This window comes from Taudactylus pleione, unplaced genomic scaffold (genome assembly GCF_031769625.1).
Source record: "Taudactylus pleione unplaced genomic scaffold, aTauple2 ptg000324l, whole genome shotgun sequence".
Classification (NCBI taxonomy): domain Eukaryota; kingdom Metazoa; phylum Chordata; class Amphibia; order Anura; family Myobatrachidae; genus Taudactylus; species Taudactylus pleione.
The window spans coordinates 1,042,014-1,067,302 of NW_028284725.1; the positions used below are offsets into that span (position 1 = coordinate 1,042,014).

The 25,289-nt window shown below is 48.6% G+C and overlaps 1 protein-coding gene across 1 annotated transcript in view; it reads right to left on the reverse strand.

Annotated features, from left to right (window-relative positions):
* Positions 1–5,016: 5,016 nt before the first annotated feature.
* Positions 5,017–25,289, reverse strand: part of LIN7B (lin-7 cell polarity scaffold B) — a 42,066-nt gene continuing 21,793 nt past the window's right edge. The window contains exons 5-6 of the mRNA XM_088443034.1: positions 19,450–19,613; positions 5,017–5,103 (exon numbers count right to left, since the gene is read on the reverse strand). Of these exons, the coding sequence (XP_088299160.1) occupies positions 5,082–5,103; positions 19,450–19,613 (186 nt within the window). The 3' untranslated portion in view covers positions 5,017–5,081. The remainder of the gene's footprint in view (positions 5,104–19,449; positions 19,614–25,289) is intronic.

Genomic DNA, 25,289 nt, shown 5'->3' on the forward strand with positions numbered 1-25,289 from the left:
GACAGACCCTGAAGGTCTGAGAACCAGTGCCGTCTGGGCCATGCGGGAGCTATCAACAGGAGTGTTCCTCCTTCCTGTTTGAATTTCCGGATTACCCGTGGAAGAAGGGAAACCGAAGGAAAGAGATAAGCAAACCGGAACGTCCACCGGACGGACAGAGCATCCACCAGAGACGCTTCTTCGTCTCTTGTGCGAGACCCGTACACCGGCAACTTGTTGTTGTGCCGGGACGCCATGAGGTCGATCTCTAGAAGACCCCACCTGTCCACCAGCAGTTGAAAAACGTCCGGGTGCAGGGACCATTCCCCCGGATGAACGTCCTGGCGACTGAGAAAGTCCGCCTCCCAGTTTAGCACTCCCGGGATGAAGACAGCTGATATGGCCGGAAGATTGCGCTCCGCCCATACCAGGATCCAAGACACCTCTACGAGAGCCGCCCGACTTCGGGTTCCTCCTTGCCGGTTTATGTAGGCCATGGTGGTAGCGTTGTCCGACTGGACCTGCACTGGGTGACCTTGGAGAACCCGATGTGCCCGCTGGAGAGCATTGAAAACCGCTCGGAGTTCCAAGATGTTTATTGGAAGCTCTGCTTCTGCCGGAGTCCACCTGCCCTGGAACAAGTGTGGACCCGAAACTGCTCCCCAGCCCTGAATACTGGCGTCCGTTGTTAACAGGACCCAATTCGCCACCCAGAACGGACGACCCCTGTTGAGATGGGTCGTCTGCAACCACCAGGCTAGAGACAGGCGAACCTCCGGAGTGAGCACCAACGTCTGGGACTTCAGACTCTGAGGCAGTCCATTCCATTTGGACAGGATCAGGTGCTGCAGAGGTCTGGAGTGAAACTGGGCATATTCCAACATGTCGAATACCGACACCATGGAGCCCAGTAACCTCATTGCCGAGTGCAGAGACACCCGGCGGCTCTGCAGACAACTGCGCACCCTCGACTGTAAGGCAGAGATCTTTTCCCCCGTCACAAAGATCCTTTGCTGTCCCAAGTCCAATAAGGCTCCAAGATGCAGAATCCGCTGAGACGGGATCAGGGTGGACTTCTACCAGTTTATCAACCAGCCATGCCGTTGCAGTAGCGCAATTGTCAGGTCCAAGTGGCGCAGAAGGAGCTCCAGAAATCCTGCCACTAAGAGAAGGTCGTCCAAGTACGGCAACATGCGGACTCCCTGCAGCCGCAGGGAAGCCGCCATGACCGCCATCACCTTGGTGAAAACACGTGGTGCTGTCGCCAGGCCAAAAGGTAATGCCCGACTGAAAGTGGTCGCTGCGGATTGCAAACCTGAGGAACTGTTGATGGCGCAAAAGAATAGGGACATGCAGGTAAGCGTCCTGTATGTCCAATGACACCATGTAGTTCCCAGGTTCCAGCGCCAGAATGATGGACCGAAGGGTCTCCATCCGAAACTTCGGCACCCGCAAAGACTTGTTGAGAGCTTTGAAGTTGAGAATCGGACGAAACGACCCATTGGGTTCCTGCACCAAAAACAGATTGGTATAGAAACCCTGGCCCCTCTGGGAGAATGGAACAGGCACTATAACTCCAGCCTGGAGCATAGTGTGCAAGACCTTCCACAGCTCCGTGGCTTTGTTCTGGTCTGATGATAGACCCGTGGTGAAGAATCGAGCCGGGGGTCTGTGCCGGAAGGAGAGGGCATACCCGTATGAGACCACCTTGAGAACCCAAGTGTCTGTCGTGGTGACCGACCAACACCAGGCGAACTGCAGCAGGCGGCTTCCCACCGTGGGATCCCCCAAAGGGAGGCCCGGACCGTCAGGCCGCAGGCTTGTCATCTGGCTTAGGGGCCGGACATCTGGTACTCCAGGCCTGCTTCCGGGGCTTGGCCGATTTCTTAGGGCCACCCTGTCAGGGAAAGGACTGTGCTTTAGGCCTACCCTGGGCCCTATAAGGCCGAAAGGACGACGTACCTGAACCGGAAGGAACTGCAGCAGACGGGAGACATGCCGATTTGGCTGCCGCCAGCGTGGCTACAATTTTGTCCAGGTCCGGACCAAAGAGAACTTCTCCGTTAAAAGGCAATGCTTCCAAACCCTTTTTGGAATCCGCGTCCGCCTTCCAAGATCGCAACCACAATGTGCGACGAGCAGCTACAGCTGCCGAAGAAATTCGAGACGCCAGGGTACTAATATCCAAGGCCGCTTCGTTGATATAAGTGGCCGAATCCCGGAGATTGCCGATCAACTCCGTCTGTTCAGCCGAACAGTCGGATTCAAAGGTCGCCTCCAACGTATCCGCCCAGCGCTTCATAGCTCTGGCAACCTAGCAAATGGCCATAGCTGGCCGCGCAGCCCCCCCGCAAGGGAATAAACGGACTTGAGACAGATCCCCACCTTGCGGTCCGTAGCATCCTTAAGGGAGGACATGGATGGCATGGGTAAAGTGGCACTACGGATAAGGCGTGTCACATGAGAATCCACCTGTGGAGGGGATTCCCATTTAGAAAAATAATTATCCGCGAACGGATAAGCCACCGCTAAACGCCTCTGCGGCTGGTATCGTTTGCCAGGCTGTTTCCACGCCTCTTCTAAATGGTCCACCAACTGACCCGAAAGAGGAAAGACTGTGGCGTCACCCTTAACATCCTTAAAAAAGACATATTTGGATTTAGACGCCGGAGGAACTTCGTCCTCAATCACCAAAGCTGTGCGGACTGCCCGAATAAGTCCAGGAATGTATACCTTGGACCTAGCGTCCACCTCCTTAGTACGGAGAGGTTCCTGGTCGGAAAGATCCAGAATCTCCCCATCATCAGACGTCGCTTCGTCATCCTCATAAGGAGCAGACAGAGACGCCATCGGCCGCTTATGTGGCCGCAACACAGACTCCCCTTGTAACACCTCCGACAAGTGCTGCACAGAACTAGTCAGGGAATTAACCCACGCCGGCTCCTGAGAAACCGGGAGAGGGGAATTAGGGAGACTGCGGGGTACCATCAATTGTCTCGGGAAACCCTGCATGGGTGACGACACCACTGATTGTTGGGACAATCCCATCTGCAAGAACGCGGGCTATGGAGCTAACTGGCCCACAAAGGTTGTAAGCGCTTGAGCGAAACAAGCCCAGGGCGGCTCCTGTACCGGTGCTGAGACCGTAATTGGCCGCGCTAATAAAAGACACTGCCGGCATAGCCCCTCCGCGCTACCCTCCCCCTCCGCTATAGGTACTTTACATGTAGTATACTGAAGCCGGAGCAGAAAGTCACTTTCAGACATGATGGCGGAAGTATGTGACCCCTCTCACCAACACTTTTAGTATAGTGAGAGACCACCCTGCAGCACCGCACCGCAAGGGCTTTAGCAGAAAGAGCAGGGACAGTGATAAGGCTGACAGTTAGAAGGCAAAGTACAGGCAGCAGTGCTAGCACAGTCACATACAATGCAAAGAAATTCAATTCCTGCACTAACAGCGCTGATAGATCAACTACTCAGACACAGAGGGCCAAATGTAATAGGGTGACAGTTTACAAAAGTAAGAGTTTCTGACACTTTTTAAACTTTGCCAATGTAATAGAGTCCAAAAACAAAGTAACAGAGCGAACTTGCATGTTTTTTTAGACTTAGAAAACTCTCACGATTTAAAATCTCATCCAGATGTTTTCCCATTTTGAAGATAAAACTCAACCAATGTGAGATTTTACTGCTAAACTCTCACATTTTCTAAACTCTCACCCTATTACATTTGGCCCAGAGTCTGGTAGGACACAGCGCTGCATACACAGACCTGACCACAGCGGAGGAGAGGTATGCGGGGGGACCCAGACCACGATGCCTCTGTCCAGACTTCCGGCAGCGTTCACCATGCGTTCAAGAAGATGACCACCGAGGAGCATAGAGGAGGCTGGCCTGGGGGAGGAGCGCTGCCACAAGACCAGTCGGCGTGTGGAGAGAGCGCTGTGTGCAGCGGGGGAGGCGCCGGCTGTGAGACAGGGAAGGCGCGCTCCCCTGGCATGCATTTAACCCCTGGGACGCCGCAGCGCTACCGCTCTGCCGCGGTCCTGCTGTCCCAGGGGGGTAGTGGAAGCGCAGGTTAGTACCTGGCTCCACGTTGCAGCCAGTCCCCAGGGAGCCCCCTGCCTGGGGACTCTGGACCATGTATCAGTGGGGACCCACCGCGGGACCCCACTGCTTACCTGTTGTCCCCCTTGATTCCGGCCATGGTCCTAAACATCTGGGGTCACCGCTAGCTGTGACCCCAGATGCCTACCAGCATCCCCGGATCGGTACCGGCGTTCTGGTACCGGTGGGGGTGTAGGGAAGACAGCATGGACGTCAGGACTGACTGTCCATGCTGTACTTCCAGATGTGCAGCCACAGCTGCATCGAAGAAACTACAGGGGCTCTTCATGGCCCCCCTGTAACAGGTGCATCCGACTCCGGCCAGGCACCAAACTAAACTGAGATGCCTTGGCTCGGGGGCGGGGTATAGGAGGGGGACCCCAGTGCATCCTGGGAGGCTGAAACTTAACTCTATGGTGCCCGATGCCTGACGTCATCACCTATACCCCAAGGTATCCTGTGGATACCCTATGGACCCTGAAGTAGAAATAGTCACAGTATATTCCCTTATTGCACAACTACGTCACTAAACAGAGGTTGTGACACCATCTCGCTACTTTACACACAGACAGGTAAAAGCACACTGCCACCTACAGACTAGGGGAAGGAACTGTACCCGATCCATAAATAAAATGAAATATACATTTCCCTGAAATGGCACCGTCATCTATTTTTGTAATGGTAAAATTTCCCATCTAGCATTTATAGATTGCAAAATAAACTAACATTTATAGGATTTAAATATTATAAACCTGCTGACTGCACCATAAGTCCACTGTCTTTCCCCCACAAAGCTGCGTTACACACAGCAGAATCATGTCTGGGAATACATCACTGTCTGTCAGGTATAACCCTCGCGTGCTCCTGGACTTGCCTATACAAAACACAACTGAAATAAATACTGCACACAGATCAGAGATGAGTTGTGTCAATATATAGAGTGAAGGGTCCGGTACACGTGAGACCTCTAGGACACACTCTGGTAGGAATCATTATCCTCGGGTCTCCAGAGATCTGCAAGAAAAACACTGGAGTCAGTCAACAAGGAATTAAATATATTTCCCATACTGGCAAATGTGAATATAATAACAATCATTGTTACAGTACAGTATGTCAGTATTAAGCAGCCAAAGGTCGTGCAACAAAGTCCTAAAGTGAATGAAATACGCTCAATATCCAGACTCCCTCCCTCTTACACTCTGATGCAATGATTACAAAAAAAAAAAAGAGTTAACAAAATTAAGATCTGTTAGGAGATAATTGTAACATATTGGGGCCTATTCATCAACACTAAAATAAGGGTTTTAAGGACATTTTCCTTAATTACCATTTTCTAGTATTCATTACTACACTTAACTAGGGGTGAGCGGGTTCGGATTTCTGAAATCCGAACCCCCCCGAGCCCCCCCGATCCGAGGCCGATCCGAGTCAGGCTCGACTTTTCCCGCCTGACTCGGATCTGAAATCGAGGCAAAACGTCATCATCCCGCCTTCCGAGTCTCGCGGGTTTTGGATCCTATATAAGGTACCCGCGTCGGCGCCATTTTCTCACTCGGCTGTGGACAGTGAAGAGGGAGGGTGGGAGTTAGGGCTGTGTAGTGTAGTGTAGTGTAGTGCTGCTGTTGTCCACTACTTCAAAGTCCATAGGGGCTGGCTGTGTTGTGCTTTGCTGCTGTTGTTAATAGGGGCATTGTCCACTACTTCAAAGTCCATAGGGGCTGGCTGGACTGTGTTGTGCAGTCAGTTCTCCATAGGGGCTGTGTCCACTCCAAAGTCCTGTGCAGTGTCCCAGTCCTAAAGGAGTGCTGTAGTGTTGTCCAGGGGGTGCTCTGTCCATCAGGGGTGCTCCCCCCAAGTGCTAAAAAAATAATATATTTTCTGTGTTTGTGAATTGTGTGCGCAGTAGCCGCACGTGCATCAACAAAGTAGTGCCAAGCGTGCGCCTGTGTCATAAGTAAAGGGCCGGCTGGCTTGACCGTTAAAGGGTGCTGTAACCCCCGAAAGTACACTCCAGTCCAAACCAAAAAAAAAATTATTTTCTGTGTTTGTGAATTGTGTGCGCAGTAGCCGCACGTGCATCAACAAAGTAGTGCCAAGCGTGCGCCTGTGTCATAAGTAAAGGGCCGGCTGGCTTGACCCTTAAGGGTGCTGTAACCCCCGAAAGTACACTCCAGTTCAAACCAAAAAAAAAATTATTTTCTGTGTTTGTGAATTGTGTGCGCAGTAGCCGCACGTGCATCAACAAAGTAGTGCCAAGTGTGCGCCTGTGTCATAAGTAAAGGGCCGGCTGGCTTGACCGTTAAGGGTGCTGTAACCCCCGAAAGTACACTCCAGTCCAAACCAAAAAAAAAATAATTTTCTGTGTTTGTGAATTGTGTGCGCAGTAGCCGCACGTGCATCAACAAAGTAGTGCCAAGCGTGCGCCTGTGTCATAAGTAAAGGGCCGGCTGGCTTGACCGTTAAGGGTGCTGTAACCCCCGAAAGTACACTCCAATCCAAACCAAAAAAAAAATTATTTTCTGTGTTTGTGAATTGTGTGCGCAGTAGCCGCACGTGCATCAACAAAGTAGTGCCAAGCGTGCGCCTGTGTCATAAGTAAAGGGCCGGCTGGCTTGACCGTTAAAGGGTGCTGTAACCCCCAAAGTACACTCCAGTCCAAACCAAAAAAAAAATTATTTTCTGTGTTTGTGAATTGTGTGCGCAGTAGCCGCACGTGCATCAACAAAGTAGTGCCAAACGTGCGCCTGTGTCATAAGTAAAGGGCCGGCTGGCTTGACCGTTAAAGGGTGCTGTAACCCCCGAAAGTACACTCCAGTCCAAACCAAAAAAAAAATTATTTTCTGTGTTTGTGAATTGTGTGCGCAGTAGCCGCACGTGCATCAACAAAGTAGTGCCAAGCGTGCGCCTGTGTCATAAGTAAAGGGCCGGCTGGCTTGACCGTTAAGGGTGCTGTAACCCCCGAAAGTACACTCCAGTCCAAACCAAAAAAAAAATTATTTTCTGTGTTTGTGAATTGTGTGCGCAGTAGCCGCACGTGCATCAACAAAGTAGTGCCAAGCGTGCGCCTGTGTCATAAGTAAAGGGCCGGCTGGCTTGACCGTTAAGGGTGCTGTAACCCCCGAAAGTACACTCCAGTCCAAACCAAAAAAAAAATTATTTTCTGTGTTTGTGAATTGTGTGCGCAGTAGCCGCACGTGCATCAACAAAGTAGTGCCAAGCGTGCGCCTGTGTCATAAGTAAAGGGCCGGCTGGCTTGACCGTTAAAGGGTGCTGTAACCCCCAAAGTACACTCCAGTCCAAACCAAAAAAAAAAATATTTTCTGTGTTTGTGAATTGTGTGCGCAGTAGCCGCACGTGCATCAACAAAGTAGTGCCAAGCGTGCGCCTGTGTCATAAGTAAAGGGCCGGCTGGCTTGACCGTTAAGGGTGCTGTAACCCCCGAAAGTACACTCCAGTCCAAACCTAAAAAAAAATTATTTTCTGTGTTTGTGAATTGTGTGCGCAGTAGCCGCACGTGCATCAACAAAGTAGTGCCAAGCGTGCGCCTGTGTCATAAGTAAAGGGCCGGCTGGCTTGACCGTTAAAGGGTGCTGTAACCCCCAAAGTACACTCCAGGCCAAACCAAAAAAAAAATTATTTTCTGTGTTTAGCCGCACGTATATATCAAATCGATATAACATAAATGGAGGACCAAACTTTCTCCGATAAAAATAAAATAGAGAAAGATCAAGAACCACTTCCTCCTAGTGCTGAAGCTGCTGCCACTAGTCATGACATAGACGATAACATGCCATCAACGTCGTCTGCCAAGGCCGATGCCCAATGTCATAGTAGAGGGCACATACAATCCCAAATGGCAAAGTTCAGGAAAATGACCTTGAAAAAGACATTTAAATCAGCTGAAGAGAAACGTAAACTTGCCAATATGCCATTTACGACACGGAGTGGCAAGGAACGGCTAAGGTCGATCCCTAGTATGTTCATGACTAGTGGTTCAGCTTCACATGACGATGGAAGCCCTCCTCCCACTAAAAAAATCAAAAGAGTTAAGCTGGCAAAAGCACAGCGAAGAACTGTGCTTTCTAAGAAGATATCACAAGTCCCCAAGGAGAGTCCAAGTGTGGTGGTGGTTGCGATGCCTGACCTTCCCAGCACTGGACGGGAAGAGGTGGCTCTTTCCACCATTTGCACGCCCCCTGCAAGTGCTGAAAGGAGCACCCACAGTCCACTTGCTGATATGCAAATTGAAGATGTCACTGTTGAAGTACAACAGGATGAGGATACTGGTGTAGCTGGCGCTGAGGAGGAAGTTGGCGAGGAGGATTCTGATGGTGATGTGGTTTGTTTAAATCAGGCTCCGGGGGAGACAGTTGTTGTCCGTGGGATGAAAAAGCCCATCACGGTCATGCCTGGGCAGAAGACCAAACATTCCACCTCTTTGGTCTGGCAATATTTCTATCCAAATCCGGACAACAACTGTCTTGCCATATGTACCATATGTAAAGGTGAAATAAGTAGGGGTAGGGACGTCAACCACCTAGGAACATCCTCCCTTATACGGCACCTGCAGCGCATTCATAAAAAGTTACTGTCAAGTTCAGAAACTTTGGCTAAGACCGTAAGCAGTCCAGGGACACCTAAATCCCGTTGTCCTGTTGTATCCAAGCGCCTGCAAACCACACCGTCAACTCCCTCCTCGTCAATTTCCTCCTTAGTCAGGATCGGAAGTAGTCCTGCAGGCCATGTCACTGGCATGACTGACTCTCCTATCCGGGATTCCTCTGGAGGATCCTGCATTGCTACGCCTACTGCTGCCGCTGCTGCTGTTGCTGCTGCTGGGAGTCGTTCATCATCCCAGAGAGGAAGTAGGAACACCACTACTTTTACTAAACAATTGACCCTCCAACAGTCCTAAGCGAGGAGGATGAAGTACGACAGCAGTCATCCTGAAGCAAAACGTATAACTGAGGCCTTGACTGCTATGTTGGTGTTAGACGTGCGTCCGGTATCCGCCATTAGTGCAGTGGGATTTAGACAATTGATGGAGGTAGTGTGTCCCCGGTTCCAAATCCCGTCTAGATTCCACTTCACTAGGCAGGCGATACCGAGACTGTACAGAAACGTCAGAAAAAGTGTCCTCAGTGTCCTGAAAAATGCCGTTGTACACAATGTCCACTTAACCACGGACATGTGGACAAGTGGAACAGGGCAGACTAAGGACTATATGACTGTGACAGCCCACTGGGTAGATGTATCACCTTACGCAGCAACAGCAGCAGCGTCACCAGTAGCAGCATCTCAGAAACGCCAGCTCGTTACAAGGCAGGCTACGCTGTGTATCACCGGTTTCAGTAAGAGGCACACCGCCGACAACCTCTTAGAGAAACTGAGGGAAATCATCGCTCAGTGGCTTACCCCACTTAGACTCTCCTGGGGATTTGTGATATCTGACAACGCCACCAATATTGTGCGGGCATTACATCTGGGCAAATTCCAGCACGTCCCATGTTTTGCTCACACAATAAACTTGGTGGTGCAGAATTTTCTGAAAAGCGACAGGGGCGTGCAGGAGACGCTTTGGGTGGCCCGAAAAATTTCTGGCCACTTTCGCCATTCAGCGACTGCGTGCCGAAGACTGGAGCGCCAGCAAACACTCTTGAACCTGCCCCGCCATCACCTGAAGCAAGAGGTTGTGACGCGGTGGAACTCAACCCTCTATATGCTTCAGAGGATGGAGGCCATACAAGTCTATACATCCACCTATGACATAGGCAAAGGAGGGGGTATGCACCTGACTCAAGCGCAGTGGAGAATGATTTCCGTGTTGTGCAAGGTTCTCCAGCCCTTCGAACTTGCCACACGTGAAGTCAGTTCAGACACAGCCAGCTTGAGTCAGGTCATTCCCCTCATCAGGCTTTTGCAGAAGCAGCTGGAGAAAGTGAAGGAGGAGCTAAGACGGAGCGATTCCGCTCGGCATGTGGGACTTGTGGATGAAGCCCTTCATTCGCTTTGCCAGGATTCCAGGGTGGTCAATCTGTTTAAATCAGACCACTACATTTTGGCCACCGTGCTTGATCCTAGGTTTAAAGCCTATGTGGTGTCTCTCTTTCCGGCCGACACAAGCCTGCAGAGGTGCAAAGACCTGCTGGTGAACACACTGTCAGCTGAAGCGGAACGTGACACGTCAACGGCTCCTTCTTCATTTTCTCCCGCAACTGGGGCTGCCAGGAAAAAACTTAGGTATCCTAAGCAACCCGCTGGCGGTGATGCAGGGCAGGCAGGACCAAGTTTGGACATCTGGTCCGGACTGAAGGACCTGGCAACAATTTCTGACATGTCTACTGTCACTGCATATGATACTGTCACCATTGACAGAATGGTGGAGGATTACATCGGTGACAGCATCCAAGTAGGCATGTCAGACAGTCCATACCTGTACTGGCAGGAAAAAGAGGCAATTTGGAGGCCCCTGTACAAGCTGGCTCTATTTTACCTGAGTTGCCCCCCCTCCAGTGTGTACTCCGAAAGAGTGTTTAGTGCAGCCGGGAACCTTGTCAGCGAAAGGCGTAGGAGGTTGCTTCCACAGAATGTGGAGAAGATGATGTTCATCAAAATGAATTATCAGCTCTTCCAGGGAGACCATCCTCCAGAACGTACAGAGGGACCTGTGGTGGTGGATTCAAGTGGGGACGAGTTAATACTTTGTGAGGATGAGGATGTACACACTGAAGAGGGTGAGGAATCGGTGGATGAGGAGGATGAGGATGACATCTTGCCTCCGTAGAGCCAGTTTGTGCAGGGACACATTAATTGCCAGCTTGTTTTGTGGGGGCCCAAACGAACCAATCATTTCAGCCACAGTTGTGTGGCAGACCCTGGCGCTGAAATGATTGATTTGTTAAAGTGTGCATGTCCTGTTTATACAACATAAGGGTGGGTGGGAGGGCCCAAGGACAATTCCATCTTGCACTTCTTTTTTTTCTTTGCATTATGTACAGTTTGGGGCCTAGTTTTTCTAACTGCCATCCTGTCTGCCACTGCAGTGTCACTCCTAGATGGGTCACGTGTTTGTGCCGCCCACTCGTGTCGCTTAGCATAGTCATCCAGCTACCTCGGTGCAACCTTTTGGACATGAAAACACTATTGTGAGGTGTGAGGTGTTCAGAATAGACTGGAAATGAGTGGAAATTAAGGTTATTGAGGTTAATAATAGCATAGGAGCAGAGAAACCAACAAATTCTGTGATTTTAGCTGTTTTTATGCTTTTTTTCAAAAAAATACAGATCCAAAACACAAAACCCAGAACCCAAAACACGGAAGGGTGGTTTTGGCAAAACCAATCCAGATCCAAAACACGAAGAAAGATCCAGATCCAAAACCAAAACACAAAACATGAAAAGTGGCCGGTGCACACCCCTACACTTAACACAGGAGATATCAATGATATCTCGTGGTTAAGTCCGTCTGCGTTCATTTCCACACTCCCCATACATTAGTACATTAGTATGGGAATGTAGAAATTAGTCTATTCATCAAACTCCGAAAATGATGTATTTTCAGGATTTTGATGGTGTTACTATACGCCATTCTCAGATGGCGTATAGCGGGTTCTACTTACCTGCTGTCAGCGTGAGCAGGTCCTCCTCGGCTCTCTCTCCGTCGCTCCCTCCTCCGGCTCCAGCTGCTGCTCTGTGTGTTCTCCCGGCAGAACACAGTAAAGCTTATAAAAAGGAAAAAAAATCTTCAGCCCACCCTCTCAGCCTGGCCGTACTGTCTGCTGCAGACCAACGCAGGAGGTCGGGATTAGCGGCTGCAGCTTGTGACAGGTGGCCTGGGTAGGCAGGGGAGGGGAGCGGAGGGGAGAGGCTTGGGGGGGGCACAATTACCACAACTGCAATCAGTGCTGCGCATGCACCGCTTTTGCGAATGTAACGACGCATGCACAGCACTGATTACAGCTGCGGTAGCTTAGAGCAGGCAAGGAAAAGTATCTATTTTCTGAAGAGCTGTCATTGCAAAAATGACAGCTTTTTGGAATAGATACTTATGGAGAGGAGGAATGATGTAGAACTCCATGCGAGTTCTAAACCTAATTACCTCAATCGATTTTTAGTTATAATGCATAGGCCCCATTGTTATGATATGTAACAACTGTTATGAACGAATATTGTACAGAATAAGGACATGAACGAGAGATGATCTGGATCATTTGGTTTGGTTATCAGACCTATCCGATCCTCCCAGTGATCGGTCACCCAAATCCATTCTGTGGAGGAGCGGTATCAAACCTTTGAGAGATAAAAAAGGAGCAGTTGCACTAAGCAACCAATTGGCTTCTAACTGTAAAGCTGGGTACACACTCGACGACAACAGATGTGACAGGCGACATATCATGCGGTCCATACGCATCACATGATTTGGTGAACGACCGCACGATATGTCGTTCCCCCGCCGCATCCAAATGCATGGGGTCATCAGTCACATCTTCAGATTGAGCAGCATGTACGGCAGATTTGAAGATGCGATGGCCGCCGCCGCGGGAGCTCGCATAGGGCCTGATTCAGACCCGCTCGCAAGCGCTATACACTCGCAAGTGGGTCGATGGAGGGGCATTGCGCACGCATGGCGTGTGCAATGCACGTGCGCAAGCCCCGGAGTGAGTGAGAAATTCACTCGGTCCGGGGCAAGCTACAAACGGGGCGGCTATTGATCGGCAGCTCGCCCCGTTTTGTAGGCCAGATGGGGGGGTGGCTGGACAAACGGAGGCGTTCCTAAAGGTACGCCTGCCGTTTGTGGGCGGCCCTACTGATATCACCAGTGATGCCAGTAGTGAGCTTCCGGCTCTGAGCCGGAAGCTCACTGGGGCTTGCGGCAGACGAGATCCTACCACAAGGGTTTCATCGCAAGCTCAATGGTCGCGCTGGTCACGACCATTACGACCATCACCTGGCCGCTCGCAAAAGCTGTGGGTGGTCACCCACAGCTTAGCGAACGGCCAGGAGGCCGGGTTTTTTATTAAAAAAGCGGTCGCCCTGATTCAGAGCGAGCGCTCGGTTTTTGCGAGTGGCTCTGAATCAGGCCCATAGTGCGTACACACTGGACGATATGAACGGTTTATCTAGTGTGTACCCAGTTTAATTAACCCAACAAAATCTTTCAAATGACAGTTAGAAGATGACTGGTTGCTACGGGCAACTTATCTAATGTATTTCTCTCAGTGGTTTAATACATCACCCCATAGTATGAATGTGGATAATCTCCATACATATCACAGATTATCGTCCGTCACTCCTCCCCTCGTCTGTTCTCTCTGATTGTCTGCCCTATCGTACAGTCTATGGGGTCAAACAAATTGGCAGAGAAGGTAGTGAGTTGCTGTGGCAACGGCATTAAAACGCCAGCAACAGCACCTCGTCTCGCACCCCTCGCGGACCACTTTTAGCCTGAATTTGCTCAATTTAGCTCGCAGCCCTATGGAGCTGTGAGCACTTTTGAGTGAGTTTAAGCTGCCATAAAGTGTTAATTGGATTGACCCTTATGATCAGCTTTACACAATGGGGTCTGGGGCCTGTTCACAGCAAAATTTGATTACACAGCCACTTTCATATGCAGGCCTGCCGTCACTAACACATCACTCACCTCCTGATATACTCTGCGCTGCTGGGGGCCCTGCTTCCACTATATAACTTCTTGCTTGTGGCTTCCTGCTGCCTCCATTCCCCTCCTCACATCATGTCACTGCCCCTGTCCCATACAGCCCAGTCCCCACTAACACAACATCACTCCTCTCCTGATATACTCTGTGCTCAGTGGCGGTTCTAGGGGTGGGCTAACAGGGCAGTCGCCCGGGGCGCCGGCCCCTAGAGGGCGCCACTGAGTCCCCAGAAGGTAAAAAATAAATAAATCTCATAATAAAAAAAAAAACAGCGCCAGTCCCCCCCCGCGTTGCCGGGCGCCTGCTGATATTTGTTATCAGCGGGCACCCGGCTCCCTCCCTGCAAAGGCAGCCGAAGCTCACTCCAGAGCTCCGGCTCCCGTATAAAGCACTATGTGAGGGATGTCATGACGTCTCTCTCATAGATCCGTGGTGGAGCCGTGGTCGGACCGGACGGCAACGCATGCAGGAGCGGGGTCAAAGGTAAGTATTGTGTTTGTATTTTTTATTTTTCAGAAGGGAGGCATGGGGGCATTACTACTAGGGGCCTGTCTATAAGGGGGCATTACTACTGGGGGCATGTCTATAAGGGGGCATTACTACTGGGGGCATGTCTATAAGGGGCATTACTACTGGGGACATGTCTATAGGGGGGCATTACTACTGGGAGCATGTCTATAAAGGGCATTACTACTGGGGGCATGTCTATAATGGGCATTACTACAGGGGGCATTACTACTGGGGGCATGTCTATAAGGGGCATTACTACTGGGAGCATGTCTATAAGGGGCATTACTACTGGGGGCATTACTACTGGGGACATGTCTATAGGGGGGCATTACTACTGGGAGCATGTCTATAAGGGGCATTACTACTGGGGGCATGTCTATAAGGGGCATTACTACAGGGGGCATTACTACTGGGGGCATGTCTAGAGGGGGCATTACTACTGGGAGCATGTCTATACAGGGGCATTACTACTGGGGGCATGTCTATAAGGGGGCATGTCTGTAAGGGGGCATTACTACTGGGGGCATTACTACTGGGGACATGTCTATAGGGGGGCATTACTACTAGGAGCATGTCTATAAAGGTCATTACTACTGGGGCATGTCTATAATGGGGCATTACTACTGGGGGCATGTCTATAAGAGGCATTACTACTGGGGGCATGTCTATAAAGGGCATTACTACAGGGGGCATTAATACTGGGGGCATGTCTATAAGGGGCATTATTACTGGGGGCATGTCTATAGGGGCATTACTACTGGGAGCATGTCTATACAGGGGCATTACTACTGGGGGCATGTCTATAAGGGGGCATATCTATAAGGGGGCATTACTACTGGGGGCATGTCTATAAGGGACATTACTACTGGGGGCATATCTATAGGGGGCATTACTACTGGGGGCATGTCTATAGGGGGGCATTACTAAAGGGGGAATGTCTATAAGGGGCATTACTACAGGGGGCATTACTACTGGGGGCATGCCTATAGGGGGGCATTACTACAGGGGGCATTACTACTGGGGGCATGCCTATAGGGGGGCATTACTACTGGGAACATGTCTATAAGGGGGCATTTCTACTGGGGACATGTCTATAAGGGGGCATTACTACTGGGGCATGTCTATAAGGGGACATTACTACTGGGGCATGTCTACAAGGGGGCATTACTACTGGGGACATGTCTATAAGGGGCATTACTACTGGGGCATGTCTATAAGGGGGCATTACTACTGGGGACATGTCTATAAGGGGCATTACTACTGGGGGCATGTCTATAAGGGGCATTACTACAGGGGGCATTACTACTGGAGGCATGTCTATAGGGGGCATTACTACTGGGAGCATGTCTATACAGGGGCATTACTACTGGGGGCATGTCTATAAGGGGGCATTACTACTGGGGGCATGTCTATAAGGGGCATTACTACTGGGGACATGTCTATAGGGGGGCATTACTAAAGGGAGCATGTCTATAAAGGGCATTACTACTGGGGCATGTCTATAAGGGGGCATTACTACTGGGGGCATGTCTATACAGGGGCATTACTACTGGGGGCATGTCTATAAGGGGCATTACTACAGGGGGCATTACTACTGGGGGCATGTCTATAAGGGGCATTACTACTGGGGGCATGTCTATAGGGGCATTACTACTGGGAGCATGTCTATACAGGGGCATTACTACTGGGGGCATGACTATAAGGGGGCATGTCTATAAGGGGGCATTACTACTGGGGGCATGTCTATAAGGGACATTACTACTGGGGGCATGTCTATAGGGGGGCATTACTACTGGGGGCATGTCTATAGGGGCATTACTACTGGGAGCATGTCTATACAGGGGCATTACTACTGGGGGCATGTCTATAAGGGGGCATGTCTATAAGGGGGCATTACTACTGGGGGCATGTCTATAAGGGACATTACTACTGGGGGCATATCTATAGGGGGCATTACTACTGGGGGCATGTCTATAGGGGGGCATTTCTACTGGGGACATGTCTATAAGGGAGATTACTACTGGGGCATGTCTATAAGGGGACATTACTACTGGGGCATGTCTACAAGGGGGCATTACTACTGGGGACATGTCTATAAGGGGCATTACTACTGGGGCATGTCTATAAGGGGGCATTACTACTGGGGACATGTCTATAAGGGGCATTACTACTGGGGGCATGTCTATAAGGGGCATTACTACAGGGGGCATTACTACTGGGGGCATCTCTATAGGGGGCATTACTACTGGGAGCATGTCTATACAGGGGCATTACTACTGGGGGCATGTCTATAAGGTGGCATTACTACTGGGGGCATGTCTATAAGGGGCATTACTACTGGGGACATGTCTATAGGGGGGCATTACTAAAGGGAGCATGTCTATAAAGGGCATTACTACTGGGGCATGTCTATAAGGGGGCATTACTACTGGGGGCATGTCTATACAGGGGCATTACTACTGGGGGCATGTCTATAAGGGGCATTACTACAGGGGGCATGTCTATAAGGGGCATTACTACTGGGGGCATGTCTATAGGGGCATTACTACTGGAAGCATGTCTATACAGGGGCATTACTACTGGGGGCATGTCTATAAGGGGGCATGTCTATAAGGGGGCATTACTACTGGGGGCATGTCTATAAGGGACATTACTACTGGGGGCATGTCTATAGGGGGCATTACTTCTGGGGCATGTCTATAGGGGGGCATTACTAAAGGGGGCATGTCTATAAGGGGCATTACTACAGGGGGCATTACTACTGGGGGCATGTCTATAGGGGGGCATTACTACTGGGAACATGTCTATAAGGGGGCATTTCTACTGGGGACATGTCTATAAGGGGGCATTACTACTGGGGGCATGTCTATAAGGGGACATTACTACTGGGGCATGTCTATAAGGGGGCATTACTACTGGGGACATGTCTATAAGGGGGCATTCCTACTGGGGGCACTACTATAGGGGGCACTAATGGGGGCATTCCAACTTTGGGCACTACTATAGGGGGCATTCCTACTGTGGGCACTACTATAGGGGGCATTATTAATGGGGCACTACTAATGTGGGCATTGTATTAGGGGCACTACTACTCAGTACTGTGGGCTTGTGTATAAGGGGCACTAATTTGGGCATTGTGTAAAAGGGGCACCACTGTGTGTCATAACATGAATAAGGGGACTAATGTGTGGCGTAATTTGAATTGGGGATACTGTATTATAAAGGGAATTACTGCATGTGGAATTATGTGTTATAAAGGCCATTACTGCGTGTGGCATAATGTGTTATAAAGGCCATTACTGCGTATGGCATAATGTGTTATACAGGCCATTACTGCATGTGGCATAATGTGTTATACAGGGCATTACTGCGTGTGGCATAATGTGTTATAGAGGGCATTACTGTGTGTGGTATAATGTGTTATACAGGGCATTACTGCGTGTGGCATAATGTGTTATAAAGGTCATTACTGCTTGTGGCATAATGTGCTATACAGGGCACTACTGCGTGTGGCATAATGTGTTATACAGGGCATTACTGCGTGTGGCATAATTTGTTTATAAAGGGCATTACTGCATGTGGCATAATGTGTTATAAAGGCCATTACTGCGTGTGGCATAATGTGTTATACAGGGCATTACTGCGTGTGGCATAATTTGTTTATAAAGGGCTTTACTGCATGTGGCATAATTTATTTATAAAGGGCATTACTGTGTAAGGCGCATTACTGCACATGGCAACTATTCGCCACGAGGGGAGAGCTTGGGGGAAGACCAGCACCTTCATAAGTGCTGGGCACGCCCCACAGTTTGATGAATTGGGGGTGTTCCGCAAGGACACGCCCCCTTTCCGGAAGCGCGTGTGCTTTCAGCGCGTGCAGAGGAACGTCATCTACAAAAAGTTGTTTAGGTTTTTTTTTTTTTGGGGGGGGGGGGCGCAACTGAACTTTCGCCCTGAGCTCCACAATGTCTAGAACCGGCCCTGTCTGTGCTGTCGGGGTTCTCTGCTTCTTCCACTATATAAGTCTCAGTCTGTGGATTTCTGCTGCTTCCATTCCCCTCCTCACATCATGTCACTGCCCCTGTCACATGCAGCCCTGTCCTCACTGACACATCATCACTCAATATACTCTTTGATGCTGAAGGATCCTGCTCCTTCCTCTATATAACTCTCAGGGGTATACAGTATTTACTAAGATGAGAGTTTTTAGAAGTGGAGATGTTGCCCATAGCAACCAGTCAGACTCTACTTAACATTTAACTAGCACCTTCTAGAAGATAAGAGCTAGAATCTGATTGGTTGCTATGGGCAGCATCTCCACTTCTAAAAACTCTCGCTTTGAATATGGGATATATATGAGATAGATATGAGATAGATAGATAGATAGATAGATAGATAGATAGATAGATAGATAGATAGATAGATAGATAGATACCACTTATGTATAATATTGTGTATTTGAAAAATGTGACAGTTCATCTGGAAGATTATAAATACGTCTATTAGTGATACCTCAGATTGTGTGGAAGGAAAGGGAAATAATCTGGAAGGGAAATTGCTTTAGTGGGTGACACAATAGTGTCTAACATGCCGATGCGCCAGATGGGGAGCTGGGTCACAGATAAATTATACAGGATAACGGTAAAGAGAATGATGCGAAACCAGCAACTATAATTTAGTGTGCTAGAATTATATACACAACAATAGCAAAGGAAATGGACCATGAGCAATTAAATGAAACAGTGTGAACATGAGGCAGTACTGCTGTATGTAAGGAACTAGACTAGCTAAACACTGGCTGCAGGTGCTGGGTCCATGGGAGAGAAGTATTGATTGTACTGCACAGGCCATAGCGACAGCTTTGGACACTTTTAGGGATGGCTATGAAAGAGGGTACAATTAACGTAGCATTGACGATACCTCTGGCTAAGTCATTATAGGGACAGCGCTGTACTATATTTCCCTCTCTCTCATTATTAAGTCTGGCTATGGAGGTCTACCGTCACTGGCCATGCAGTGACAACGTGGTTATAAATATACCCCTCCGCCCCTCCTGAGTGCTTGGGCTTGGGACTTAGAAGACGTTGCATCAGTAGTAATGGCTCCACTCAGCCGATGTGGACTGGGCCTCCAATGATCTATAGTGCTGCTATTACTGCTAACTGTGGGCCTAGTAATCCACCCTTATCTCTTACGTGTAGCTGTTCTGCTGTTGCCGACGTCGAGCTGTCCTCATTTTTTCAAACCTGGCCTCCATTTCCTCCAGCACTTTCGGAGTGTAGCGGACAACTAGCTTCACCGTTCCCTGTGCAGCCTTCAGAAGTTCCACCGCCTTCTCGTGCTGCTCACCTTCCACGCTCTGCAGAGGAGCCGGTGTTAATACGCATATAACAGTCTAACAGTATGAAGAATAAAAGAAACACGTCCTCACATGAGCTCACAGGAAAATCTTAATCAAGTCTGTAGGGTTCAAGAGTCTATAGTATGCACTCCCTTCCAGATGGAGGATATGCGGGTACGCCATACAATATCTCCAATGTGTCTTCTCTATGGTATAATCCTCACTTGCGTTCCCAATACATGGAGTAAATACAGGGAAAGGCACAATAGTGTAGTACGTCTCTGGAAAAGGGTAATCTTATATCCCCATTATGTGTGGAAGTTCAACATATAGGCCGTTTATTCGTGACTATACTTCTCCAATGGGTTATATATATGAATAATATTGGGTGGCGTACCGTACTCACACATTAGTAATGTGTTTTCTGCCCATAAAGGTTTCTTTAAGGTCTGTCTCCGCCGGCCACAGCGATATCACGTCTATAGGATTGCACAGGGTAGTATAAACTTGCAGAATGGACTGTAATGCCATCCTCAGATGATGTTCCAGTACATGAGGATAGATGTAGAAAAACAAACAAAATAGTGTAGTACGTCTAATAAGTGGATGATAAACACCTCTAGTGTATGCAACACTTTCTATATAGGTCCAATACCGGTGGCTACACCTTCCACCCTATAAGGATTGAATTAGGCGGCATACCGTACTCACACTGTGATGGTGTATATTCCGCCCATAAAGGTTTCTTTAATCTGTGTCTGCAGCAACTACAATTGGGATGTAGTTAATAGAAATCCGACATGACCTGTCCCAGACAAGGGATTTAAGATAGGCGTCGAAATGTTGACTCCTATCTTAATCCCGATGTGGGTAAACCGACCCCCGCCATCCCGATAGTCCTCTGACGAGTAAGTATAACACTTAGCCTGGGGATGGGGGGGTTAGGTTTAGGGACCCCGGGATGGTTAGAGTTAGGCTAGAGGAAGGGGGAGCCAGGGTTTGGCACTAGGGGGGAAGGTTAGGGTTAGGCCCCCCCCGGGAGAGTTAGGTTTAGGGTGCGGGGAGGGGGGTTAGGTTTAGGCACCCCTGGGGGAAGATTAAGCACTAGGAGGAGAGGTTAGGTTTAGGCCCCCCCAGGAGAGTTAGGTTTAGGGAGCCCCTGGGGGAAGGTTAGGTTTAGGCACTAGGACGGGAGGTTAGGATTAGGCATTGTATACCTGCATATTTTCCATCTGGAAGGGAGTGCATACTATAGACTCTTGAACCCTACGGACTTCATTAAGATTTTCCTGTGACCGCATGTGAGGACGGTGTTTCTTTCATTCTTAATATTTGAGTTATATATGTTAGGTGACCTTCATTTGACACACCTGCAGCTCTTTGGGGTGCGCAGTGACTTATCCTTATTCTTTTTAGTTTTGAGTCTAAAGGTGCGTATCCACTACACGAGAGTGGAATGACTGTACGCCTGTGCAGTGGATAATGTGCCTACACTGAACTTTACAGTATTATACATTCCTACAGCAGTGGTGATAGGTCAGGCAGCATCTGACCATGACCATGAATGAGATTTACCTTCCGGAGTTGTTAAGTTTATTTATGGTTTGCCAGCACCTGGGAATCTTCAGAGCAATCACCATGCCCTGGCAGAACGTTCCCTACTTAAGCTACGCTATTGCCCAGTTATGCCTATTCAGTCGGAAGTGTAAATGTGACTGACATCTGTACGGCTAGAATCACTCAAGATATGCTCGGCAAATGGTTGTACTTCCATTTCAGCATCCATACCTTGTTCCTTATAGAGAACAAACCTGAAAATGTATTCCTGCTCTGCCAAGACAAGCTAGTAATGGTAGCAGAGAAAAAAAAAAAGTAAAATACCAACATCTTAATAGGAAAAAGCTAATGGTATCATCAACGTACATTTATTATATAAACTGTACTGTATATAGAAAACATTCAGGATTAGTGATGTTGGCCAACTTCATGGTTTTTGAAAGAACATGGACAGATAATTTCTCATGTTACATATCGACAGAGCAGTATTTGCACAGTGAACATATGAGCAATATACATCCATCAGCCATAACATTAGAACCACCTGCTTAATATTGTGTGGGTTCCCCTAGAACCGCCAAAACAGCTTTGACCCTTCGAGGCATAGGTATCTGGCACCAAAACGTTAGCTGCAGGTCCTTTCAGTCCTGTAATACCCCTTTCAGAGATACTGAGATTCCCGGGATTATGGTCTGCCTTGGCCAAATTTCCAGGATATCGCATATGTCTGAAAGGTACGTTCCCGGGTAGCCGACTATGCAATTAACCAGGGAATTTCCAAGGACTTAAGTCCCTGCTCATGTGTGAATGGTTCTACCGGGGAATTTACTCCCAGGTTGCACCAAGCAGCTTCTAATTGGCCGGCTGACAGTCACTCCTGTCATGACTGACAGAGACGCTGCCTCACCGGCATTAAAGTCCTGCAGGTACTTGTGGGTCAGCAGCTCTTCTTCTTCGCCGGCATCTTGGACATGACGAGGGGAAGAGCTGGGGAAGCTGGAAGAGGTGGCGCCACTGCTCCAGGTCACTGGGGAGGGGGGTTCCCAGGGTCACCGAGCTCGGCTCTAGTGCAGCACGTTATCCCGGTTCCAAGTGTGGGACCACTTACAGATGGTGGTACCGGCTCTAGCCTGGCTAGTACCCTGCTGTCCCCTAGCATATCTCCCTAGCATATCGTGGGGGACATGTCGGATTAGGCTGTGGCGCTGTCCCGTCAGAGAAGTAGTGAGAGGTGAGGAAGCTGCAGGAGGGGAGGATCCTAAAACATTCACACTGCAGTCTCAGCCATCTCACTTTCTATAAGCACATACAACACCAGCTATTATCAGACATCCAGTGTAAAAAACTGAAAAAAAAGGCTTATGTCTGAAAGGGGTCTACCTGGCAATTTCCCAGGTAAAAGCTGCAATGTGAAAGGGGGGTCTCGACCAAATACCCGGGATTTTGCACAGGAGAAATTCCTGGGTCTGAGGAGGAAATTTCCCGGGTCGTATGTCTGAAAGGGGTATAAGTTGTTGCTGAACTAGTTCTGGAGCATCAAAGATGGCTGATCCTTGGGGATTTCAATGCATGGGTTGATGATGAGCTCTCACACCTTGGCCAAGATCTCCTGTGCACAATGAATGCTCTGGGCCTCACCCAAGTAATTCCTTCGGCTACTTATATAAGTGGTCATACTCTTGATCTTGTCTTCCAGATTGGATTAGATGTCTCTGACCTAAATATAAACCCAGTAACGTGGTCAGACCACCACTCAATTCACTTCTCAGTGGCAACCCCTCAAAATAGAACTTTACCCATGGAGTTGACAAGGTATCGTCCAAGGAGGGGCATGACTCCCCAGGCTCTTGCAGCAAATCTGGATCTTTCAGCGGTAATGGGGGCCTGTGAAGATCCTTGTTCCCTTGTCCATTACTATAACAGGGATGTGACAGCTGCAATGGATATTATTGCCCCTGTGTGTATACGACCCCTCATACCACACCGTCAAGCCCCTTAGTTTGACAATAGTGTTAGTGAACTCAAGAAAAAGGGGCGTAGACTTGAAAGATGATGGAGGAAGACGAACCTGGTAGAGGATAAGTTAACACTAATCAAACATATAAGAGAATATCAATCAACAATCACCCGTAAGAAAACAGTTCCTTTCAAATGAGATCAAGGCAGCAAACAATAGGCCAGCTCAGCTTTTCCGTACAGTGGAGATGCTTTGCAAACCAGCATGCCTGCAGCATGATGAAACCCTCTCCCAGTCAAGATGCAATGAGTTTGCAAAATTCTTTGCAGATAAAGTATCCTCCATCTGGGCTGGAATCCCCACAGTGCCACCAAAGGAGTGCCAAACTACCAAGCCTGCCAAGGTAAGCCACCTGTCTCTCTGGAACAGCTTTGACATAATGGATGTAAAAGACATTGCTAAAATTATCAGAATGTTGCAACCCACCACCTGTGATCTGGACCCTGCCTCAACCAAACTTCTCATAGGGTGTATAGACATTATTGGCCCTGTAGTTGCAAAAATAGTTCAATGCTCTTTACAAACAGCCATTTTTCCAGAACCACTAAAGGAAGCAATTGTTAGACCACTTCTTAAAAAACCTAATTTAGACCCCAACTGCATGACCAACTATAGACCAGTATCAAACCTTCCTTTTCTAGGAAAGGTCATTGAGAAAGTGGTGGCAATGCAACTGGAAACCCACCTATCTACCCATGATATTTATTATCCATTCCAGTCAGGATTCAGGAGAAGACATAGCACTGAAACAGCCCTGGTATTTGTGCTTAATGATCTTCTGATGGCAAGAGACAGAGGTGATTGTTCAATCTTAATCCTTCTGGATCTCTCAGCAGCATTTGATATTGTGGACCATGGGATTCTAATTGAGCGCCTGAAAAATTTCTGTGGACTGGATGGCACAGTCCTTAGATGGTTCAAATCATTTCTCACTGGCAGGTCACAGAGAGTTTCTTCTGGATTAAACTCTTCATTACCAGTGTCACTTCCATGCGTTGTCCCACAGGGTTCTATACTATCTCCCATGCTTTTTGCAGTATACATGCTACCATTGGGTGAAATAATCAGACGTCATGGCCTGGTCTACCACTGCTATGCAGATGATACACAACTGTACCTGTCCTTTGCTCCAGGTACAAAGGACCCAATAACAACCCTAAATGGCTGCCTAGTAGAGCTTCAGGAGTGGATGAGTGCCAGTTGGCTGCGACTGAACCCTGATAAAACAGAGGTTCTTATGATAGGTCACAGGACAGGGCTACAGCATAGCCAACCAACAGGACTTACGCTTGGGGGTTCAGAATTACAAAACACTAACCATGTGCGGAATCTTGGCGTTGTCCTGGATAGTGGCTTGACACTTAAACATCAGGTATCAGCCACAATCAAATCCTTATTCTTTTATCTGAGGAACATAGCCAGAATCAAGCACTTAATTCCCTCAGAAGATCTGCCTAAAGTCATACATGCATTTATATCATCACGCCTAGACTACTGCAATGCCCTCTACCTCATTTACCCAGCAAAAGAATTACACCGCTTGCAGATGGTACAAAACGCAGCTGCCAGGCTATTAACCAACCAGCCCCGTTCTAGCCACATAACACCCATTCTCTACTCCCTACACTGGATGCCTGTCAGATGGCGAATTGCTTTCAAGATTGGATTAATAACTTACAAAGCCCTTCATGACCATGGCCCAGGGTACCTGAAGCAGCTTCTGATTCCTTACTGTCCCACTCGATTACTGCGATCCATTGACGAAGGACTATTAACAGTACCTAGAATCTCAAGGAATTCGTCTGGGGGTCGAGCTTTCAGTTTTGTGGCTCCAACCTTTTGGAACTCACTTCCCCGCACAGTTCGAGAGGCCTCCACTCTAGAATCCTTCAAAAATAGACTCAAGACTCACCTATTCACCCAAGCATTTCACTAATGTCCCTTGTTTAAGCTTATTTTGTATTTTGTACTGTAAATGTAAAGCACTTTGAGTCCTTTAGGAAAAAAGCGCTATATAAATAAAATTATTATTATTATTATTATTATTATTATTATTATTAAGTTGTGAGGTGGGGCCTCCATGGCTGAGACTTGTTTTTTCAGCACATCCCACAGATGTT